This window comes from Tachysurus fulvidraco, chromosome 4, assembly GCF_022655615.1.
Source record: "Tachysurus fulvidraco isolate hzauxx_2018 chromosome 4, HZAU_PFXX_2.0, whole genome shotgun sequence".
Classification (NCBI taxonomy): Eukaryota; Metazoa; Chordata; class Actinopteri; order Siluriformes; family Bagridae; genus Tachysurus; species Tachysurus fulvidraco.
The window spans coordinates 7,647,226-7,671,799 of NC_062521.1; the positions used below are offsets into that span (position 1 = coordinate 7,647,226).

The 24,574-nt window shown below is 37.5% G+C and overlaps 1 protein-coding gene across 3 annotated transcripts in view; it reads right to left on the reverse strand.

Annotated features, from left to right (window-relative positions):
- The window catches only part of itga9 (integrin, alpha 9), a 64,927-nt gene that overhangs the window by 19,105 nt on the left and 21,248 nt on the right, over nt 1-24,574 (reverse strand). For 2 of the 3 annotated variants that reach the window (XM_047812309.1, XM_047812310.1), the window contains 13 exons: nt 24,426-24,555; nt 24,242-24,327; nt 24,057-24,119; nt 23,127-23,285; nt 22,862-22,967; nt 21,474-21,568; nt 21,130-21,220; nt 20,568-20,613; nt 20,284-20,438; nt 18,382-18,542; nt 1,702-1,854; nt 1,085-1,161; nt 374-521 (listed from right to left, as the gene is read on the reverse strand). In XM_047812309.1, the coding sequence (XP_047668265.1) occupies nt 374-521; nt 1,085-1,161; nt 1,702-1,854; nt 18,382-18,542; nt 20,284-20,438; nt 20,568-20,613; nt 21,130-21,220; nt 21,474-21,568; nt 22,862-22,967; nt 23,127-23,285; nt 24,057-24,119; nt 24,242-24,327; nt 24,426-24,555 (1,470 nt within the window). The remainder of the gene's footprint in view (nt 1-373; nt 522-1,084; nt 1,162-1,701; nt 1,855-18,381; nt 18,543-20,283; nt 20,439-20,567; nt 20,614-21,129; nt 21,221-21,473; nt 21,569-22,861; nt 22,968-23,126; nt 23,286-24,056; nt 24,120-24,241; nt 24,328-24,425; nt 24,556-24,574) is intronic. The other variant, XM_027165783.2, reaches the window with a different exon arrangement.

Consider the following 24,574-nt stretch of genomic DNA (forward strand, 5'->3'; position numbering starts at 1 on the left):
GCGATTACGCCTGTCAGACCCACATTTGTTTTCCACTGTAAAGAAAAGTCCACACATTGTTCTAGTCTGAGTAAGTCCAGTGTGACGGATATCTCACAAGGAGCACATGTTCCTACAACAGAATGCACTCTGATAACTTTGGTTTCAGTAAAACACATGGAACTGGAGGTCGGCTTAAAAGATGCTCCTGAACGCTGAGATATGATGATTAAAGGAGGCTAAAAGATATAATGCTAACCAGCTGCTTCAGCTCCCATCAGTAAATCTGTGGCACCTCCTGTTTCCTGTACTTCCTCTTTTACAGACCTGGCTATCTCTCTGTTGTTTTGCATTGCTAGAATATGCTACATATGTCTGTGTTTTAATGACTCACCCTCTGCAGAAAGTTTATGTAGTGAACCTCCCTGGAAAAATTAAAGTAGATGTTGGTGTCATAAGCGTCATCGCCAGAGTTGACGATGGTTATGTTGAGAGAGACGTTTTTCACTCCACCGAGAGCAAGATGGGGCCTGATGTGATGTCTGAGTGAACAAAAACATCACAGAAACTCATTAAGGATGGCTTAAAGGTGAGGATTTACATCTCTGTAACGGTTAATCAATAGGAAGTATGCACGCAAAGCACAGCCTTAACATCGTCAATATGTTTCTCAGGTTCTTTAAGGTTGAGTTTGATGGAAATGAGTTTGATATGAATGATGAACAGGAAAAGTCACACACACACACACACACACACACACACACACACACACACACACACACACACACACACACACACACACACCAGAGATTAAATATCTAAACAAATGAATTGATTCTGAAGTAAGGTTAAGGAAACACTATTGCCTTTTTTTCTACAAAAAGACCTAAATCACTACAAAGCAGACGCTGAAACCTCCTTAAATGTTGGACGCTGGACGGCATCCAGTGCTATTCGGAGCCAAGCATGTGTCAGAGCCCCAGTATACACACCCACACCAACTCAACCTTCATGACATCACAGTCCTAAAACAGACCAGCAAGCAGCCGCCAAGTACAACGGGAGCGACAAGGAAGAGAACAGGATAACAGACGGACAATTTTACCCTGAAAGCAGCAGTTTGCCATGCAGCTTTAGGTCAGCAGCACAGTCATCAGACAGACAGTTCTTCTCAAACCAAGTCTGCAAACAGAAGAAGTACAGGATGTTTACACAACTTAAATGTCATCGTGATAAATATCATACTAGAGGGTGCTATTGTGCAAGAATTTAGTTCAGACACTGCGCTTAGACACTTCATGGACATTTCTCTGATCAAGGGCGGCTCAATGCTCACCTTCCAAAAGAGAATTCCAGTTCCAGTCCTCCAGAATAAAATAATATTTTTGTTGGAATAATTAAAAATTGAGCACCTTTTCCTTGAGGGTACTTATTATATATTAATAAAAACTGTTAATATTTAGAAAGGATAATAATTCCATCATAATTGATTCCTGATGTAGTGAAAGATTTTTATATTCATGGGTAAAACATATGGGATAAACAAAAATGTGACCGTTAAGATGATAAGCTTTTACACAAATAAAGCCAACACTTAACAAACATTCCTCTCAAGTAAAGTCAACATCCTTAATGTCTTGGGAATTAAAATCTTAAATAACTAGTAAAAACGAAGGGGATGAGTGTACCATGAACTCTTTTGGATAATCAATACTATCTAACCTCATTCCTTGTTGCAATCTTGTCTCCTTTTCTCCATCGCAGTACAGGCGAGAGTGCAGCAAGCTCATTCTCACGACGTTCTTCCAGAACATGCTTGCCCAGGCTGTATGATGCCTCAAAAATGATGGCTGCAAACACGTCCTTCACTTCCTTCTGTGGAAACACAATAACACAGGTTTAAATGGTGCACATGTTCCTAATGGCACAAAACTCCACTGCATGAATCAATCAACGGTAATATCCTTTTAAACAAACCTCTAACAAGTCATATCCTTTATATATTTTTTTTTTAATTTCTCAAGGAAACTAACGTTTAAATTCATCACATACTTCAGCTTGGCTTAAAAAAGCAAAAGCACTGGCATGTGAAATATGTCCCATCAGCTGGCTATAATGTCCCCTCCCTCCCCTCAGCATCTTTTATCCTGCCAGTATAAGCTGGATCCAGAACAGTAAAGTTTCCTTTGGCACACAACCTGGAAACACTCAAATAAAATGCTGAATACAAGTAAAACCCCATGATAGTTAACGGATAGCAGTGAAACATGGATAAAGTAAGCCTTTAGTTCTTCCTTTTTCCTACGTCCATTAAACATCACTCAGCTCTTTGAAGATAGATGTTGGGCTTGGATTTTCGTCATTTCATTGTCTTTGGCCACACAAAGGAAACATTAGCAAATTGCCCTGTTAGCAACTCAGTGCCTACCAACTTAATGTCTGATAATGCAAACTCTGCAAACCCGTTGTATAAACACATGTCCGGGTGCTGCTGTACCTCTAGCTCATTTCTCTCACATCCTCCATCTCTCTTTGCTCTTATAATTTTATCTTTTGAGTTTCCTATAGCTACCCACCCTTCATTTCCTAAGCAGGGTTAAAAAAGAGCATATAATCTGTTATAAATAAGATCACACTGGGTCTAGAATTCCTCCAAGCTCCAATTCACAATTGTGAAAAAAACATTAAAAGTCTACTTTCATCTCAAAAAAAGTTAAATTCCAAGATGCCGATTTTTGCACACACTTTAAATTGGATGTTATATTGTGTGTGTGTGTGTGTGTGTGTGTGTGTGTGTGTATATGAAAGGACACTTTCATATATGAAAGGACAGGAAGGACATACTGAAAGGACATCTTAACTGAATAGCACACAAACAAAACCTGGGCAATAATGTGCTTCCAACTCCGTCCAGCGTGTATCCTGCCTTGATGCCCGATGACGCCTGAGATAGGCACAGGCTCCCTGTGACCCGAGGTAGTTCGTATAAGCGGTAGAAAATGAATGAATGAATGAATGAATGAACGTGCTTCCAAATTTGTGTTCATTTTGTGTACATTTTGTGGAAGGCTCATTTATGGGTGTCATAATCTTGTGTCCACAAAACCATTGGCCATATCATGTATCTGAAGAACAAAAGTAAATCTATAACGTAAGAAGCACTACAGAGCCAAGTTTGACAAATGAATGCTCATCTAAAATAGTTAAAACCCAATAATCATAGAGACAATGTAGCAACAATGAAATTAACAAAAGTCATTTGGAGAGAACATGGGTTTATGGTTTAGGGAGATAAATAGACTCCTAGTTCCAGAAACAATTAAAACAGCATATATGGGCCTAGTGAACTGCCCGGCCAATGACCCCTGCCCTGGAGGCCGCTTAAGATCAAGACGTCAACATCCAGACGTCGGCACAGTGTTCTGGCAGTCTGTCTGCTGTTTCGCTGTACCACATGAGAATAGTGGTAATAAAATTGGCTTAAACTGCAAAAATAAACATTCCAAAAACAGTCATCATAAAATAAGCTAAAAAGACATGAAGAATTCAAAGCCGTGTTTAAGATTTTAACTTCCAATCTTTTATCTTTAGTCATACTTATGTGGACATTTCACATGGCCTTTGTAAAAATGCTGCGGAATACCATTAAAAATAACTTCACTTAAGTCTTACAACAGTATAAAATAGGTAACAATGTTCAATGTCATATTAATGAGAAATCTAGCTTAGAATTGGAGAAAACAGCAAATGTTGGAATCATTGCAGCTACTGTATACCAGTCGGCTAGTTAGCGATTGACTTGACAAGTACAATGACTCTGACAGGAGTTATCACCTGATCAGCATGAGCTGAGTGTACAGATAAGGAGGTGAAAGAGTTTGGCAGACAAAAAACACTCTGCTCTATTTAGCATGTTCTAAATTCCCAAATATTGTGGGAAATGTAGTAAACCATAACCCATAGTGAAAAGTACTTAAAAAAATTCAATTCCTCCTATAAATTGTTCTTTTAAACGTCAAAATATTAACGCTGTCTGTATGATAAAAAAGCATGCAGAGTCACCATAAATTAAGCTTTGCGTTAGTTCTGGCAGGCCACGTCGTCAAGCGTGCATCAGCTGTTAATCAGCAGTCCACGACGTGCACCAATTCGGTTACGTCATCCTTATTACCCTACCATTTAAATTCCCATTCATTGAGCCGCTTTCTAGCGCGTCGCTGCTGCTGTGACTTAAACTCCCTCCTCCAACCCCGACTCCACCGGAACCCGTGTTCGTTGTACCAGTTTACGTCTTAAATCTCCAGTTATTTTTTCTCTCTCTCCCTCTCGCTATTTATTTATTTATTTATTTATGTATCCATGTATTCATTTATTATTTGCAAAAAAAAAAACCTCTATGCATGATCACTGGCTCTGTTATGGGGGGGGGGGGGTGTCTATTCTATTTTTTATAGTTCCTGGTGTAGCAGCTCAGTCCATGCGAGCGCACAGAACCCCGAACAGAACCATAGCGCCAACACTAACTGTATGCTATCATCTAATCAACTCTCATTTGACAAAGTGGTCCTGACAGAAATATATCATATGGTAGTTCACTAAGATCTAATCGATCCAAAATATCATTTAATCACAAAATCTTTCTGGCCCTTGGTCCTGTAGCCATTGTTATACATTAAAATTTTGCATAACAGAAAGAGGTCCCTGGCTGAGAGACACTTTCTTCCCATGTCAATCAGCATGGAGCATGTGGAAGAGGGCAGATAGTGCTCTCATCTGAGTGTGCTATGTTGTCCTGTGATATACTGTAGCACAAAGTGTAAACAATGTGTTTGGGTGGAAGCACATGTTTGCCCCAGATAGCTGGCAGCTGTTGTGGAATAGGGGCGCAAGTCAGGAGACTCGGGGCACAAGTCAGGTGACACCTTGGACAGCGTGCCATTCATACACTGCAGAAAAAACAGATCTGTGCAAATCTATGGACTGGAGAGGAAACCAGATAACCTGGAGAAAACCCCTGAAGCATGAGAAGAACATGCAAACTCCACAAACAGGGCAGAGGTGAGAATCAGGATTCGGCCATTTTTGTCCACACAGACTGATCAGGTACTTGTTCAGTCTCTTGTCATTTCTAGACTGGATTACTGCAATGCACTGCTGGCAGGTCTACCTATGAACGCAATCCGTCCTCTGCAAATGATCCAAAATGCAGCTGCCCGGCTTGTTTTCAACCTGCCAAAGTTCTCGCATACCACCCCGCTGCTGCGATCCCTCCACTGGATTCCGGTAGCTGCACGCATCCGGTTCAAAACACTGATGCTGGCCTACAAAGCCAAAAATGGACCAGCTCCCTCTTACCTCAAAGCCCTCATCATTCCTCGCACTGCACCCCGTAACCTCCGATCTACCAGCACTGCTCGACTGGTTCCACCATCTCTCAGGGTAAGAGGCAAGTATACTACAAGACTCTTCTCTGTACTGGCACCAAGGTGGTGGAATGAACTTCCCATAGAGGTCCGGACAGCCGAGTCACTGGCTATTTTCAAGCGGCGGTTGAAGACCTACTTATTCAGGAAGCACTTCAACTAGCACTTCTTTCCTTATCCTTTGCATTTAAAAAAAAAAAAAAAAAAAAAAAACCTTTGACACTTTTTCATTGTAACTTTGAACAAATGTTTTAAACTCCTGGTATCTTAAGTATGTAACCTAGTGAACCAGCATTAATGTATTCAGTGTTAGAGATTTAAGCACTTATGTATGTCGCTCTGGATAAGGGCGTCTGCCAAATGCTGTAAATGTAAATGTAAATGTAATCAAATCCCGCACACTGGATACACTCTAACCAATACGCGAGAGTGCCACCATGATGCAATTGTTGCACAAGATCAGTCTGGTATATTTCTTCAAAGTTCAGGAAGGTTTCTAATAATTTTTCTGTTGGCAACTGATATTTTATTCCTTCTTTATTTATAATAAATTTATTATAAGGGGGCATGGTGGCTTAGTGGTTAGCACATTTGCCTCACACCTCCAGGGTTGGGGGTTCGATTCCCACCTCCACCTTGTTGTGTGTGTGGAGTTTGCATGTTCTCCCCGTGATTGGGGCTTTCCTCCCCCGGTCCAAAGACATGCATGGTACAGTAGGTTGATTGGCATCTCTGTAAAATTGTCCGTAGTGTGTGATTGCGTGAGTGAATGAGAGTGTGTGTGTGCCCTGCGATGGGTTGGCACTCCGTCCAGGGTGTATCCTGCCTTGATGCCTGATGACGCCTGAGATAAGCACAGGCTCCCCGTGACCTGAGGTAGTTCGGATAAGCGGTAGAAAATGAATGAATTTATTATAAAATCTAGAAAAAAAATATTTTGCTGATTTTAAAGACCTAGTCTCATGTGAATTGAATGAACCTCTCTGTAAATCTCAGACTACAGTTTTAGAAATTGACTGGATGTTAAATTATAAACAGAGGGCAAAAATAATCTATAACCCATTCAGGTTTGAACAACCAGTGCATTAAGAGAGGTTATTATGTAATGAAATGGCTCTGAGATTGATTCTATCACAGATTGCTTACCATAAACTATGAGCTAAGCTCTGCTTTGCTCTACTGAAAGTGTTAGTGTAACCAAAAAACAAATAGGACTTGTTGCACAATTTCTTCCTTTATGCTGTCAGGGTGTTCCAGTAACCAAGGGAAGGAGTGTGGATGACATCGTCCAGGCACACCCTGATCACGCCTGGATATAAGGCTGTCTGCTCATTGTTCTCTTGTCACAAAGCTAAAGCAAACCATGCACTCAATCTGTCTAAATGTACTAAATGTAAATGTACAGAACAGTTGGGTTGTATAGTAGAGAACATGCAATTTCAGCTATCAGTTTATCCTTGGTAATGCCATGAATCTGAGACTAGAGAATAACTGTAAGCACCTTTAGCTCTTTCCAGTGCTTCACACTAAGAATACGTGCCAGGAATCTAAAGCAAAACATAACCAAATGCCATAAACTGTCCTACATGGAAACAAGCCAAGTGATCCAAGTGTTGCATCAGCTTTATTTAAACACCTGGAATGCAACATCCATGAATATCCCATCCCTTTTAATACGTTTTTGTGACAGCAAAACTCGATCTCTTCTTCCCACAGAGAATCCGGCGGAACTGTGGAAAAAACCGCAAGAAATGACTCCAAGAAACTGTGATGACAAAAACAGCCCATATACTGTAGCCTAACTCCTAATAATAGTCATAAGTCATTCAGGCGTTGTAAATAAATTATTATGATGGAAAAAAAAAACACATTAAACACATTAAGCACATTCCAAAACCAAAACCAAGCTACACTCTGGTGTAAAAACAAAACAAAACAAATGTTATCAATACAGTCCTAGGATGGTTTAAATATCATGACAGTAATGCATTATCTCCAGCTCCTAATTCTGAGGCTACAGCCACAAATTCCAGTCCATCAGGTAATCCTATCTGTGTTTTGGTTTAAAGTGGGAAGGGAGACGGCATGAACAGCACACTGGTGTAAATTGCTCTCCAAAATACCTAAGCACATCTGAAACTCATGATTAAACACAGATACTCATTCCGTAGCCATTAGCCTGTATACAGAAATGTTTCATTTTCCAAACAAATCAAACTAAGAGCTATTCAAAAGCTGTGAGTTAAGCCAAGAAGAAGAGCTTACACTCCTACAGGCAGTAGTCGCAGGGATGTAACGTATTTTAAGCACCAACTGAACAGCCATTATTTTTCCCATGGGAAAGGGTCACTCACAGCCCAGCAATGGATAAGAGCGTACAGGCCGTGTGGAACACAAAGTTTTAGCATTAAAGAGGATGATCAAAATAATAGGCAGAAAACTCTTTCCATCTGTGGTGCTGTCCTTTTTCCTTTTTTTAACTCTACTACATTTTGTTCCTCTCCATTCTCATAGATTCTTACAGGGTCTTCACACAAGCACCACACATATAGCAGGGATCCAAAAATCTGAAGCTAGAATAGTTTTTGAAATGTAACATTTCTACAACAAATAATGAAACGTGTTTACATTGTCACTATTCAAGATGTTGCACAAATTTCTGGGTCACTATTTAAATTTTAAGAAAATGTGTGACTTTGACCCAGGTTTTCTGCGAGTCTTACGAAGCGCTGGATTTGCATTCAGACGACACACTGATAAATTTAATCCAAAATTGTCAGGTTCAATACAAACTTCTGGAGTCTGTGCCAGCTTGAGTTGTTATTAACAGAAATTGAGGAATATCAAATATTAAGAAGTTCTGAAATGCATGGAAATATTTCTAAGTTCACATGTTATTGATTATTTTATGATTTGTAATGAAAGCCTTTGCTCTCCTGAACAGAACACGAGTCTTGCCCTCAACCAATACCTTTTCTTTCATGAAACACTAGTTTATTATTATTATTATTATTATTATTATTATTATTATTATTATTATTATTATTATTATATAGCTATTTCATCATCTATACATGACATTAGACTTGACATCCATCTGATTAATTTACAAAATTTACAAAACCAGACCTGTGAGCTTTTACCCATTTTTAAATTCACTTTTAATTAATCATTAATTCAATTAACTGAATCCCATGTCACTGAGAAATTTAGTGTTAGAAAACTTTACTGTGACAAAAATATACATTTTTAATATTGTTTATTTTTTTGTTTATATGATATGTGAACCATACAAGTCCCTGTGAATAGTGTGTTAAAGTGAGAACATATATTAAACTGTGAGTTGCTTAGAGCCATGCTGTTATAGAAAATAACAAAACCTTCTGATCAAACGAGTCTGAGAATTCAACACAGTGGTTTAATTCTCAACACTCAGACCATGGTGTCAACCCTAGTGTAAACATCAAATAGATGCACTTATTGTAGCTAGAAACAAGCAGAATTTCTGATTGCAGGAAAGTTGCTTTAACTAACCCTAACCATAACCCTAACCCAAATGACATCCAGTTCCTTAAAATAATAGAAAAATAATACACATAAACAATAACACGCCTGGCTTTGATTCGTCTCCTGATTATTCTTGTATAGTACAAATTAAATCTCCAATTGCTCGGTCCGATCATATTTTTATTCAGAGTCTCTGATTTTAGTGTGTATATGTTAACATTATTTTTCTGTTTGGTTTAATAATGGTTTAGCTTACTATGCATGCAATTGCTGCTATGGTTATGAATCAGTAAACAAATGTAAGTTTTTATACACAAGTTGAACAAATGTTTGTTGTTATGGTGATAAAAAAAAAAAGGTCAGTGAAAACCGGGTCCAAGAAACACAAAGCTTCCACACATTTACCCGAACAAGCAAGAAAACTCAAATCACTCAGTACACACTTTAATGTAATAAATGCCTTGATTGTCACGGTATCCATCATCAACCTCATTTGATTAAAAAAGAATTCCAAAACACTATTGACTTGCATTATTGTGGTTTGCTTTATATGCACATTTCAATTTCGATTACGTTTTCAATTTCGATTACGTTTCAATTCCGGTAACGTATCCCAATTACTGTTCTTCTTTATTTGGTTTTGCTCAAGTTCCTTTAATAAGAAATACACCCCAGTTCTACATTCATAGTAAGCAGGTGGGTTCCCTCAAATAAATTTGCCAGATCACTAATATAATAGTCATTGTAATCCTCTGCTCCTCCAATCTCATACCCTGATTCTGATACAAACCCATGATTATTAACTCTCTGTTCTTTGAGACAGACTCCAAACAGGAAAGACATGTTTGAGGAAGGGGGAACTGCAACCAGAAACAACACATTTGTGGAGGGGGATTGGAATCAGGTCTTTTTATGGAAGTAATCATGGACAGGGTTTAGAGACTGATGGAGGCTGTGGGTGCATGACGTCGTTAACCCTAACTAAGTTTTACACTTTCAACATAAAAAGTGTAGACAGGAATCTTCGTTTCAGACGTCTGAATGTTCCACCAACTACAAAATTACACCTCCCTATTTCAGTTTGGAGGTTTAAATATTTGGAATAAATGAGGAACACACTCGCTGGTCTCCAGCTGCTCTATAAGCTTGAGGGTTTTTTTCACGGCTCATTTTTCACTACAAGTCATTAAATGTTAAAACTTTCCAACGTTTTAAAGCCTCAATCAGCAGAACATCCTCTTATCGTCTGTAAACATGAGCATGCGCTGTGTTCATTTTAAATCATTGCCTACTTATGAAATACTTATTATGAAATACTGCTTATGAAACAACTGTTGCATGAGGTGGGGTCTAACATTTTGTGTTTAACAAAATGACAACAAGAAATGTCATACAACTAAAGTACAATTCAAAAAAGCCTTTCCTAATCTGTAAATAGAATTTATAAGAATGAATATGAGGAAATATAAAAAAAAAATCATTAATAAATATCGTAAAATAAAGCAGTAAGTATTTTTTATATTTTAAATTTGTCACTATTTAAAAGCTGCACAAAAACATGGACATGTTATACTGCACATGAATACATCCTTTACTTATACCACTGCATCCCATGTAAAAAAAAAAAAAAAAAAAAAAAAAAATCTGAATATTTATCTTTAATCTCAGCTGGTTTTCACTGTACCCGTGGTGTGTTTATATTTGCTGTGACTAATAATAAAGAAAAATGTAAACCAAATTATAACCAAAACCAAATGTATAGTTAAATGAATCAGGACTTCAAATGGCAGGGTTACTTTTACTTTAATAATTTCTCCTTTTAATGTCCAGTCTAAAAATCCAAGCATTTAATAATAACAGTTGCTCTATATCTGTCATAGCATAAAATAAATAAATAAATGTTTGGTAAATTTCTGTCTGTTATGCTCAAATATCAGGCATCCGATGGCAATTAATATTAGGGTTAGAGCTACATTGAAGTTTATGATGACTTAGACTTGGTCCCAACATTAAGATTGATTTGTTAACATGGTTAACATCATGGTGTTAACATGTATAACTATACAAAAATGTATGCTCATGTTTCTATTCGTGTCTGCCAGACTCTCTCTGTGATCCTGTGTAGCCTGAACATAGTCATTTAATCTCCTGTGTGTGTGTGAGTGAGTGAGTGAGTGAGTGTGTGTGTGTGTGTGTGTGTGTGTGTGTGTGTGTGTGTGTGTGTGTGTGTGTGTGTGTGTGTGTGTGCGTGCACGTGTGTGCGCGTGTGTATGTGTACATTTAATCCCTCTAGTCGGAAGTGAAGCCTGATACACCTTCAAGCACATAGTTAAACTTCTAGGAAACTAGATATAATTATGCAACGATCAGGTTAGAGCCCAGGCATTCTCACGAAACTGGATGACTGTAAATTACAATAACAATCCAGCCTTCTTATTCATACTGCTGATGACTGATTTGCATCTTGAGCTATAGCCATAATATTTCTGCTCTCAAAGTTCTAGGAACACTGGATTTGCAATACATTCTCCCATTCCATGTGGAGGTTGTTGGCGATGACACTGACTATTGTTTTTGGGTTTTACTTCATAGCCCTCACAATGTATCTGTCATCATCTGCTGATTTTTTTCCTTGGCTGTTCTGTTTGATGTCTGGTTGTTAGTACGTCAGTGGATCTTTTTCAGGGCATTCCAATTTTGTTGTATTGACTTTGCCCAGTGCTGGTGCAGCCCAGGCTTTAATCACTGAACTGAATGACTGTATAATAGCAATAAAGAAACAAGCTGTAATATATAATCCAACATCATAAAGGACATAAATGAATGATCCACAATGACAGAACATTTGTCTGGTTGCCCTACATGCACTCATTTTGGACTAGAGTGTTCCATGGTATTCACTATGGGTAGGGCTGTGCACATTTCAGTATTTTTTCCATCGTAGGATTCTATAAATAGTTGCTGGAGTGGCAAGAGTGCTTAATGGGAGACAGCTGGATATGATTACCTTCATGCTATGTAGATTCATTGTATCAGCTTTCTTGGCCTGGGGTAAATGAAACCTGTGGAATGGCATTGAGGGAATGGCAGTGTCAAGTGGAACTGAAACAGCGGCACAAAGCTGACTGGTGGCAGGCAGTCTAACCCTCTTTCTTAATGAGCCAGAACCCTGTACAGCATCACAACACTGGTATGAGAGGTGTGTGTGTGTGTGTGTGTATGTCAGCCAATGCTGTGCAGTATGTCAGCATTAACTAGGCTTTATTCAATTCAAATGCTAGTAACAAGAAGGTAATACAATCACAGACATAAATGAGCAAATTCATTATCCACATTCAGGTAAATTTGCATAACCTATGACACTGACTGAAGTTCAGTGTCAATGACTAAACAGGTTTCGTTCTGGCATAGCAACTACAATTTGCTTATCCTTATTGCACAAATGAAAAAAAAATACCCATTTGAGTTTGCATTTGTTGCAGAGCACATTTTATATCTAAATATATTTTATTAATATATTTATTTGTATCGTATATACAGACTGTATACAGCCCAGGAAGAAATGAAGTCCAATTTCTTTTTTCTTTTTCTTTTTTTGCTATTCACTGATTTGCTAGATCAGAATTAGGTTACTGTGTATATTAATACAACATTAATACAACAGAAAAAAAAGAACAAATATAATAACAAATTAATAAAAAGGGAATGCAATAGGAACTTCAGCTACTTCATTGACTTTAAGTCATAGACATTATTACTCTGTTATAGTTAAATTGTTAAATGCAAGCTAAAGAGCTACTGGTACATTCAGCAATTTTGGTGTAAAAATAGGGTTAGCATGAAATATGTTATCATTCATTCATTCATTCATTCATTCATTCATTCATTCAGTAACTTCAGCTTTATCTTGATCAGGGTCATGGTGGACCTGACAGGAACAGGCAGAGAACAGACAGTAACCCAATCTGTGAGAACAGAGCTCAGGATCAGACCATGGAAACTAGATTTTTAAATCTATAAAATCTATAAAACCTCAAAAATCCAGAGAACTGCACACTAAAGTTCTGCCTATAAGTTAGTACTCTAGTGTTCAACGACTTATCAGGCATTTTCAATCAGTATAAACAAATGAATTATTTTATTAGCGCAAATCCTATAGAAAGTTGAAACAGGACACTGTTGGCTTTCTGTGTGAGAATTTTAGTCACTGAAGTTAACACCTATAGTGTTATAAACAAGCAGTCGGGGCATCTCAGAGAGCAGGAATGGGTTTGATATCACCTTTTACTTTGAAGATAGAAACATTCATATGAAACGTTTCTGTGAATAGATTTCCCCTAGTAAACTGGGTAACAACAATACTTATGAGAGACTTCTTAAACAAATTCTTAAACCTCTGAGTGACTAATTTCACATAAGCCACTGGGGGGTGTGACATGACAAAGAAATTTAATGCTGAACATGTGCACCACAAAACAGCTAGAAATGCAGATTTGTGTCACAGGCACAAAAACTATCCTGAAAATGTCAACAAACTTAATTTTTTTTTTGTCAGTTTATATGACAAGCACCTGTCGGTTTAATAACTATTTTTGTTTAAATCAGCAACATTTATACAGTATAAAGCCACACCACTGGCTCACCTTAAATTTCTTCAAAACACTGAAACATTTCCTTTTCCTGGTAAAGGAAGTCACTTTTCATGACATGCTTGTAAAACAGGAAATGAAACTATCCTTTACAAATTTTAAAACAAATGGAGTTTTGCTTTCTAATCTATAGCTACTCGAGCAGTGTTTTCAGACATTCCCTGTAGATTATGCACATTTTTCTCTGAAAAACATCTGAAACTGAAGAAGGACTTGTTTATTAGCTGGTGGATCAAAATATCCTCAGACTCATACAGTAGTTACACTCACTCATACACGAATCCTCCCAAATACAAAAAAACAAACAAAAAAAACAATCAATATCATTTGATTTTCCTTTCATGCACAAGTGCTCAAAATATTAAGCTAAAAATAACCAAACAAGAAACATCTGGATAGCTGATATGCTATTCCATAGCCGCTGCCAACAGAAACATGTTCCGATGACCAGCATGAAACGGTTACATAACGCCTCAATAATTCTCAAGAATGAAAATTACAACTAGGCTTTTTAAGTCGTGATTAGTGAGAACGTTGTCGTGTTAATGTTGTAGCTTTAAGGTTCTGTTGGCTGAACTACTGGGCTAAGGGTAAAAATATCATTAGCCCATTAATTCTCTGTATATGAAAACAAAAGTAAGGTTCTCTGGAACAACATGCCAACAAACAAGCTATATTACTGTAAAACTAGAGCATTCATAACTACTTCTGTAAGCTAGCGAGAAATACATCTGCTACCTTTGGTGTCTGCATTTACAAACAACACTATAACAAGAAATGACAAGAGGAGTTTGTGAGAAGTGATCATTTCTTAGCAGCTTATAAAAGATTAAAGAATGATATGCCTGAGAACACCATCATGATACGTTATTGAATTTTAATTTCACTGAAAATATCTGTGAAGACGACATTTACAAGCAATTTCTCTACAAGCCACAATCCATAGTCTAGTTACGGTTATGTGCAGATCCACTTTCCCCATGTGCTAATGTCATGGTGTATAGCGTAGCACTGACATGCTCAGAGGCTAGAGCGAATGTACTAAGCCTCAAAATCCCTCTTTCATCATCAGGAAGTCAACAAAGTGGTCCACATGCTACAATACAAACTCTATGAGAGTAGTGGAGGATTACTCATAGTAGTGTGATGCAGTGCTTTCACTTAAAAAAACAAAAAACAGTTGGGGGTGTGTGTATGTCTGTACAATGCTCTCACTGAGAAGTCTGCAAAGCACCAGCTGGTTTCCATTAGCATTATTCAGCTAACAAAAAAGGAGGGGGTTGTGCTCCATGTATGCAGAATGTAAGAGGGGATTCGTCAGGCAGACCTAAACCTTGAGCTGTTTGGTAAATGAAGCACCATGACAAGAGTTGAGATTCGTCTGAACTGCACAAACTCTTAAATATTCAACAGGAAGTCACAGCAAAGTAGGTGTGCTTTCCTGTCAGGAAGTACTTTTAAAAGTACTTTTTTCTGTGTGCATCCGCTCCCTAAATGTTTAATATTTCGAAGCCCAGCATCATTTCTCCCTGTAACATCCTGTCTAATACACAGCATGCAGGAGACAACTCAACCGTCTAGACTTAACTCTAATTGTACAAAATAAAGACATGCATATTATTACAGACACAGAACCAGCAAATAAACACTATAATCTAAAGCCAACAAATAAGCAGGTCCAGGCTGAGCAGTCTAAGCAGTGCTAAGACACTTCATAACCACAGACACTTGTCTTAGACAAACTTCAAACACTGCTATGGTGCCAGTAAACACTGAGAAACTGGGGAAAATAAATCTGCTTCTTGAAATGCAACTGTATGAAATACAAGTCAAATACTGCTGTACAGAATGTGTTATGATGTTTCTAACACATTTACATTATTGGTCTATTGCTAAACACCTGGCTAAAGACAGACGTGAGGTCTTGCTATATGTATAGAATGCTGGACAAATCCCACATGACAGGTGAGTCCTCGCAGATAAACAACTCTCTAAACTTTAGGTGACGAGAGATGTGTTTATCTGGTCAGCTACAATACAGCTCACCCACAGAGATGCCAGCTCTGTACAACTAAGAATAAACTACAGGGACATAAACATTTACAGTACTTCCCCAGTGAAACAGTCACATGATTATTATTATATGTTTTATTTGGTTCATTTACATCTCTAGGAAACAAACACTTCAGTGCACCACAGTGTGAAGAACAAAAAACTCTATGTAGAACACACACAGTCACAAAGACGAGAGATCTGTAATCACTTGACATATTAACATCAACATCAAAATTCTGTCTGCTCATTATCCAAATTTTTTTTATAAAAAATCCAAGACTATAAATAATACAACTTTTCCAATAAGTATAGCATTTGCAAACTTAGCATTTGGTGGTTGTTAGGGATGTAAATGAATACGAACTAGAGGTCTTCACGGGTCCATTTAGATCCGAAAACCCGAGGTCCGACCCAAGACCCGAGCGGGTTCGGGTCTAAAAGTTTCACATATACCTCGGACACGGGTCGGGTATAATAATAGCGGCATCAGGTCTCGGGTAATTTAAAATGAATGTGTTTTTACCGAACGAACCCGAGAAGACCCGAAATACTGTATCTCGCATGTGTGCATCGACTCAAGTCCTTTTCCAACCTGTCCTCTGTTTGCCAAGACTGTTTGTGACATGTGGCTGGCGACGTGTGGCTGGCGGTAAGCTAATTTTCGTTAAAACAGACCTGTCAATCAATTTTGAATCCACACTGTAGCGGTTACTTTAGTGTAGAGTTACGCAACATTCGGGTCCAGTCGGGTTAAAAATAAAATGACAACGGGTCGGGTCTGACTTGGGTCTAATTTTTTCGGGTTTGTCTCGGGTGGGGTCTTTCTTAAAAAAAAAAATAATAAAATTATGCACGTCGGGTTCGGGTAAAAAGTAATTCGGGTCACTTTGGGTCGGGTACATTTCTTTAGACCCGAGAAGACCTCTAATACGAACACAATTATTTATGATTATGATTTAGAGCTGCTCACATAGACTATGTGGTGTGCACAGGGCAGTATCTCTGCCGTGGTGTTATTATTACTTAATATGATAATAATGAAATTCTTAAAGGATCCTTGTTTCCAAGATTAACTTTGTAGTAAATTCTGATTTCCAGCAATAATTTCTGATCTTTCTGAAATATAAGCCAGAAATTGAAAGTAAAGCTGCTAAAATATTAGTAGATGGCTATTGTCAACAACAGACAACAGTTTCCAGATTTGTGAAAAACATCATCAATTTAGACAGATAGAAGATAGAAACCTAGCCATAACGTTCCTGAGTGTGTGGTTGAGGAGTTATGTTCTGCAAATTGCTATTTGTTGTCTAGTTTTTGTTGGTAACAAACAAAAAAACACCATACCTCCTTCTGTTTTAAATCTGATGACACAAGAACAAATGTGAATATACGAATACTTAAAAAAAATACAAATGCAGATAATGGTAAATTGTCACACATTGATTCCCATTATTCAGATTAGGTGTGTTGAGAGCGGAGATAATGTTTGTATCACTCACTAGCCAGGGGTCTCCTAGGACCAGATAAGATAACAGTGCCTTAGAAAGTACAAACCCAGTGTTGTCTGTAAGTGTTTGTATTGTGATAACCGTCTCGTTTGACAGAAAAAAATTTGCAAAGCGTTGTCTGTAAGTGTTTGTATTGTGATAACCGTCTCGTTTGACAGAAAAAAAATTTGCAAACTTGTGGCAAGTTCTACTCAGGAGCTCACAAAACCTGAGTTACGAGAGAAAACCTGAGTTACGTGTAAAACAGTGGTAGAGGTTACAGGCTTTGTTGAGAACTGCTTACTTAAGCTACTGCTCAGAGAAAACCCTGAGTACACCGAGGCTTCAAACAGTGAATTCACACCTGGCAGCTGATAATATGCTGTTACGAAAATTGTAAAATGTAGACTTGCATTAAAATGTCAGTAGCTAGTGTTGTACTTGTTTAAGTAGCATTAAGACTTCAATAAAAAAAAATCATAAATAAAATACAGCAATCAGAGGAGAATGAACAGACTGTTTTGTCTGTCACAATACATGAAACATTTAGGTTAATGAGTTACAACAGCAGAGAGCCACATCATGTTCCACTCCTGTCAGCCAAGAACAGGAATCTGAGGCTATCATAGGCACAAAATCACGCAAGACTGGAAAAAGACCAGGCAATATTCTTAATCATCCATTGCAATATTTGGTGCATGCTTTTCTGCTCACAACAGCTGTAAAGAGTGATTATGAGTTACTATATTTTTCCAGGCAGATATTTACATGTTTCATGTGAACATTGTACTGCTGCCACCTGATTGGCTGATTGGATAATTGCATAAATATGCAGTGGAAAACTAGAAATAAAAAATAAAAGCAGAAATTTGAAACACTCTTCTTATACTTAGCTCTTGATCCCGATCCCAACTGTCTTAATTCTATGGCAAAAACAACTGAATTAGAATTACTGTTCCAATAGTTTTGGAGGGTACATTAATTGGTTAAAGGTGTACTACATTCACTTGCTTTAGTGATAAGTGTTAAAGTTATAAAGGATACAAAGAAGTCCCTGATCAACCTTTTCTAAGTTAAAACCGGAAAATAAACCTTAACATTAACATTTTTATTTGCACAGTGAATTGAGGCAAGAATATAAAAGGTACTGACCTTCTCCTAATGAAAGTGTACCAAATACACCATGCCACTTTTACGAAGCAATAAGCTACTTCAGGTACACTCACCACTGGGACACATACCATGTTAAAGAGAGCCGAGGTGGCTTTAAAATTGACCTACCCGTACATAGGCTGTGTAGTGATGGCATTTCTGCTGGTTGATTCTAAGGCTGAAGTTCTGACTCACAACACCAGTCTGCTCTCCACCTTGTGTGAAGTAAACCCGTGATGTCAGGCCTTTGTATCGCTTGTCTGTATCCGCTGTTAGATTGTACAGCAGCTCTGATGGGAAACACAAGTTATAAACGTGCTGTGCTTTTATCAATTACATAATTTTATACAAATAACACAGCATTTAAGTGTAATGTAGATTCTCACAATTGTTTACTAAAATTCTATGTCAAGTGTCTGTCCCACACTGACAGCCATCAGAATATCACAACATATCATGGGACTGCAATCAGAAAAGCTGTTTTCATACATTTCCTTTTTGTAAAATGGCTGATACGGCAGAATTTACACATAAGCCTTTTTAGTGCTGGTCCTAACCAGTCGTTACTCAGGGTGTTTACTGAAACTGGTTTGGATTGAGTCCACACTCACACACTAATACACCCTCTCTGCTGGACCTGCGCAAGGGTCTCTGTCTCTGCCGTCGTACAGCTGTGATGGAGCCATGACCTCACTCAGACACCGGAAGGGAGTATGTTAGAGTGTACTTATACAGAGAAGAGGTGAGCTAGCACTTTCCAGTACTAATGCCAAGCAGTGGAAACAGAAAAGCCCTTATTCTTTCCTCACCTGGGTACAACCCAAATACATAACACCAATTTTATATATCCTGCATCCCTCACAAGGTTAGAACCTACTGTGTGAGTACTGATCACACCCACTGAGTGAACACCCAGTCACAGACAATTTCTCTACTGAATAGCTAACAGTACAGATATAGCTGTGTATGAACTAAGTCACTTGAGGCTTACTAAAGACAAAACAGTTTAGACAAATTATTACTAGATTAATAACATGACACATGTATATCAACAGTACACAAGCAACACACACACAGCACTATACTGACAGTTATTTGTACACAAGACAATAAATCATGGTCATGGGATAATGTGTGTGAGATTTTTTGCTTTCATTCAGCTGTTAAATTTAAATAATAAAGACAACAATTTTAGATGCTCTAAACCTCACAGTTTGTCTTTCAGATTTCTCTAATTCAGCTGTTGGGTATTTCATTGCCATGGTTTGTTTTTGAATAGTGACCTTAGATTTCATTCCAGTTACAACCCCAGAACATACATTTCATTGTAAAATACCATGGTAACATCAAACTCTCAAGTAGCACAGATGGACTTGATATTGTTCCTTTCTTGAGTTGATATTGCACAATTAAATTATTAATAAAAATAAATTAATAAATTATTATTATTATTATTATTATTATTAATAATTATTAATAAAAAAAATTGAAAAGGTTTATGGACAAAATCATTCATAACTTAGATATGGCTCTCCATCTCATTTGTCTAGTGCTCAAACAGATAGATGAACATCAGGTTAAGTCTAAATCCTAAAATTTGGACTGAAAAAGAAGAGATTGGGTTGATGCATATAAATGTATAATATAAATTTTTTTTTTTTCAAAAGTTAATTTTGTCAGTTGCTCTATGCACATTCACACAAGTTAATAAATAAAACAAGACAGATCATAGGTATAGAGATGTCTAAAAAAAAAAAAAAAACAACCACATTATTTTAGAATAGAATTTGCCTAAACAAATGTCACAAATACTCTAGTCGGTTTCCAGTGTACAGATCTAAGCTACTAAACAGATCAAAACTGAGCCATGGTAGTACTGTGAGAGTATTTCTGTGCTAATACACAGAATGTTGAACTCCACCCAGCAGCCAAACTGTTTTTTTTTATTTCCCAAACCTAAAAGTGCAGCCTAATTATAATAACTTGTCCAAAAGTGCTCACTTTAAAATAGTTAATTAATGCTTTTCTCACCTATCTGTCCTGGCACAAGTTTCCCGTTGAAGCTCATACAAAGAGTGACATTAAAGCAGTTGAGATGCTGTGGACCTTCATGACACTGAGGAACAGTGATGTTTATGGAGGCCGGCAGAAAGATGGACATGTCCACAGTGATTACCGGTTTAGACCTATGCACACAGCAAAGCAACATTTTTAAAAATGTGTATATATTTTATGAGGAAGTGGAAAGATGACAGTTTTTTTATATGAATGTCTTCATTTTGGTTCAAGTGCTGGACTTGAAGTGCATTTCTCACCTTAATAACACCACACTGTCTGCCATGAATGCGCCGATTGTCACATCTGCATTGGGGACAAAGTCATTATTTAGGCAGGTTACAGACATTTCTGAGTTTTCTTTTGTTTTGGAATGTCTACAATGATCATATGTAAAAAATTAGGTATTCACAATACAGTATTCCAGGGTAGGCCTTTATACAAAACATGTCAGAGAGCACCATGGGAAATTAAGCCATGACAATATCCATTGCTCCATACAGTATAATTAATCTTATATAACTATATGTATTCATCACAGTAAAGTAAAAACATGACTACAGAAGTACAGACACTGTTTGCACATTGTTGAAACTAGGTGTATTGCATCTTTGTATATGTTAAGGTTTTTATTTCAAATATTCATATTGCTGATGTTATATATCAATAAGCGGAGACAAAATGTTATCATATAACCGAAAAACATCTGATTAGTCAAAAAGATCATGCTGGTTAGTTAATAATAATGCTTTTTTTCAGTATTTGTTCTGGTTGTGAATTCAATTTTAAATATTTATTAATGTTTAGCAGAATTTGTCAAACCTGGATATCCGTTTCCATCCATGTCTACGTTGCCAGATATTGACTGGCCAAACATTTGGATGGATGGACTGATGCTTCGTCCCGACAATCTCTACAAAAACAGAAGAGCATGTAGTACTTGTGCTAACATATGACTTGCAGTGACACCAGATGTATGAGATGAGTTCTTTGTTAAATTATCATGAAAACTTCTAAAGGAAACAGTTATATTCGACATTTAGATTATTGCATAACTGTAGGTTTTTTCTTATTATTGACTAAAAAGATATCAGAATCTTGATGTGAATAGCAGGAGAACCATTAACAGATGCATGCTTTATTAACTGTTAAGTAGTGAAGTTTACCATTGAGTACTTGTTGACTATTCCTTTCGCATCTCCATGGTAGATGTAAACTGCACCCACAAAGTCGTCCTCTTTGGGAGCTCCTATCGCCACATCTAAAAAAACATGCAGAAGTAGGTGCAAAAAAGCAAAGGAAATAAGCAATAAGAGGAAATGAAGGTGCGCTTTTGAATGTGTGTCAGTGTGTGTGAACAGAGTTTGTGCAAGAGAGTTTACAGCTGTAAAACTTTGTTCGCTTTAAGGGCCACACTATTTTAAGTCACTTTCTGTAATATTAAATACTGTGCCTATGTTAATTCTCAATGACACTTCATCAGACATGAAGAACAGTCAATAATCCAAACAGATCATTTCAAAAGATAGTAAACCTTTCAGAATAACAGTATTTATTAATAAATGCACACTGATTTAAGAAGCTGCAGAAATCCCACTACTGCAATTATACTGAAACATATTAACCTCATCTGTTCAGGCTGACTTAAAGTGACACAGAAAACAGGTTCACAGACTAATATAAGCTTGGTATGATTATCTTCTTGCTCAATAACACCTGATCACCAGGTTTAATAGAGGACTGAAACTGTGATTGATTTGAGGTGGGGAGCCCTGCCTCATGTATCAGCTCTGTGTATCAAGCAAATTCAGTAAAATGAAAAACACAGCTAAACAATGCTGCCAGAAAACAATGCCTTTTGTGCACTCAGCAAGTAAAAAAATGAAATCAAGAAATGTGAAAAGCTTCATATCTGAACCACACTGTGTATTCTGTTTCCAAAAACAGTATCACTGAAAGACAGGAAGCCAGGAAACTAAAAGGCAAACATATAAGATATTGTGGTAAGATTTTGGGGTGAATAAGGCATTTAATAAATATACCGAATATCTGTTCCTCATTAAGAATTGTTGTTATTTTTAACTGTATAATAAAATTTCCGGCACAGTTGCAGTCTCGCGGCTCCAGGATCCCCGGTTCAACCCTGAGCTCAGGTTACTGTCTGGGCAGAATTTCTGTACATGTCAAACATCTCCCTGTGTTTTTATTGGTTTCCTGACACCTCCTAATACCTGCCAATAGGTACAGTAGGTTGGCTATGTTCATTTGCTCCTTAGTTGTGAATGAAAGGATGAATGTTTACATGTATGCTGCCTTGTGGTAAACTCACAGCCAGTGTCTCTGCGATAGACTCCGGCTTCACCGTGACCCTGACCAGGATAAAGTACTTACTGAGAATGAAGGGATGCATGATAGAATGAATGAAAGTTCTCAACTAACTCAAACTGCATTTATTGTCTATTAAGGATTTACAGCATAACTGCTTTCTCAAAAACATCATGAAATTCAGACTTACAAGAGAGCAGCTTAAATGAACTAGTGTGCACAATCTGACCTTGGTATCCGTCATCATCGATGTCCCCAATGGCACTGATACACTCTCCAAAATGAGCATTGTATGCATTGTCGCCATTCAAAACCACTGCATCCTCCGTCACCCCCTGCACATTAAGCACAATCCTCAGTGATCACATAAAGATCACATAAAGAAATAGATTACCTTGCACACAATTAGAAAACATCTAAGAGTGCTTCAAAGGCAGCTTAATACTGTTTGGCAGAGCTTTCAAACACGAATATATTGTTTATAATAATGTCACCTTATGAAGGAATGAACTCACATTGCCCCTGCTGATGTAAACAGACACCTGGCCTTCATCTCGAACCTCACTGTACATCGGTGCTCCTACCAGCAGGTCTGAGAATCCATCTGCGTTCAGGTCAACTGCACACAGTGAGGAGCCAAAGTATGAGCCCATCTGAAACCAAGCCAAGGCACAGAGCAACACAGCTCTGATTAGAATTTCATGTTTTAAGTTAAACTTCTCGATACATTCTTCATTAGACTGAACTACTGAAACACTGATTGGCTGATTAGATGACAGCATGAATGAATAGGTGTATAACTGTTCCCAATTATATGCTTATTGAGTGTATTTTTTCCCTATACATTCAAAATTATTGTAGCACAACACAAACAGTTCTATTACTTTAAGATATACTGCATATTCAGGAAAAAGTACTTTTGCAAAATTATAAAGTATAAGAATCATACTCAGTTAACAATGGCAAAATTCAGGTAAATATGTACTCCAGAAAACATAAAAAGTACTTAAGTGTTAAAAAGTGATAAAACTGACATGATTGGATGCTACACTAAAATGACAGCATGCTAAACATGCTAAACAAGCATGCTAGAAATTCTTTTTTGGAAATGTCATTCATTAATAATTACAGATATTTAGTTACAGTAATATAAAAAAATATGTAATTCTGCAAAAATAAAATGTATAATAATGTAACACAATTATGCATGTAAAATTGTGCATTTCCACCACTCAGACTGAATTTTTTTTACATAATTGTTTCTCTGTATTTGAGCTTCAGACTACACTTGTCATAAACACTGTGGTTCCTCAGTACAAATATTTAACTGACCGCTCGTGCAAACCTTTGTGCTAGCAAACACACATTTGGGTGCTTACATAAAGTAAGATTTTAAGCAGAGTTATAGTCTATATTATACCAACCATTTTCCCTGAGGCTTGAAAGACCTTAACAAGAGAGACACCGTCGAGTCTGAAGACGTAAACCTACCAGAAAGGAGGACATGAAAGTGTCAGACTTAACAATGACTGAGAAATGTTTCTTATGCAGTGCTGGTTTGCTATAGAGTTAAAAGTCCAGCCATGGAAAGGAAACAGATTCACGTTACTTTTCCTCCACCACCATCCTGAGGTGCACCAGCAGCGATATCGATGGCAGTAGGTGAGGAGAAGTGGCCAGCGGTGACTGCATAGCCTGAGTACAAAGCAAACACGAGCTTTACTTCAGTTCTTACAGATTCAAAGCATGCACGCTTCACGTTTTTATGATAAAAGAAAGAAATGAATGCACACCCAGGTAACTGTATCTTTGAGAACTCAGCTGATCTTTGTTGAGATTGTATTGTGTATTGGAGGTGATATTGAACACTTTCACTGTTCCAGTCCAGTAGTATGATCCAGGTGCTCCCATGACCACCAGCTCCTGCAACATAAATAGAAAA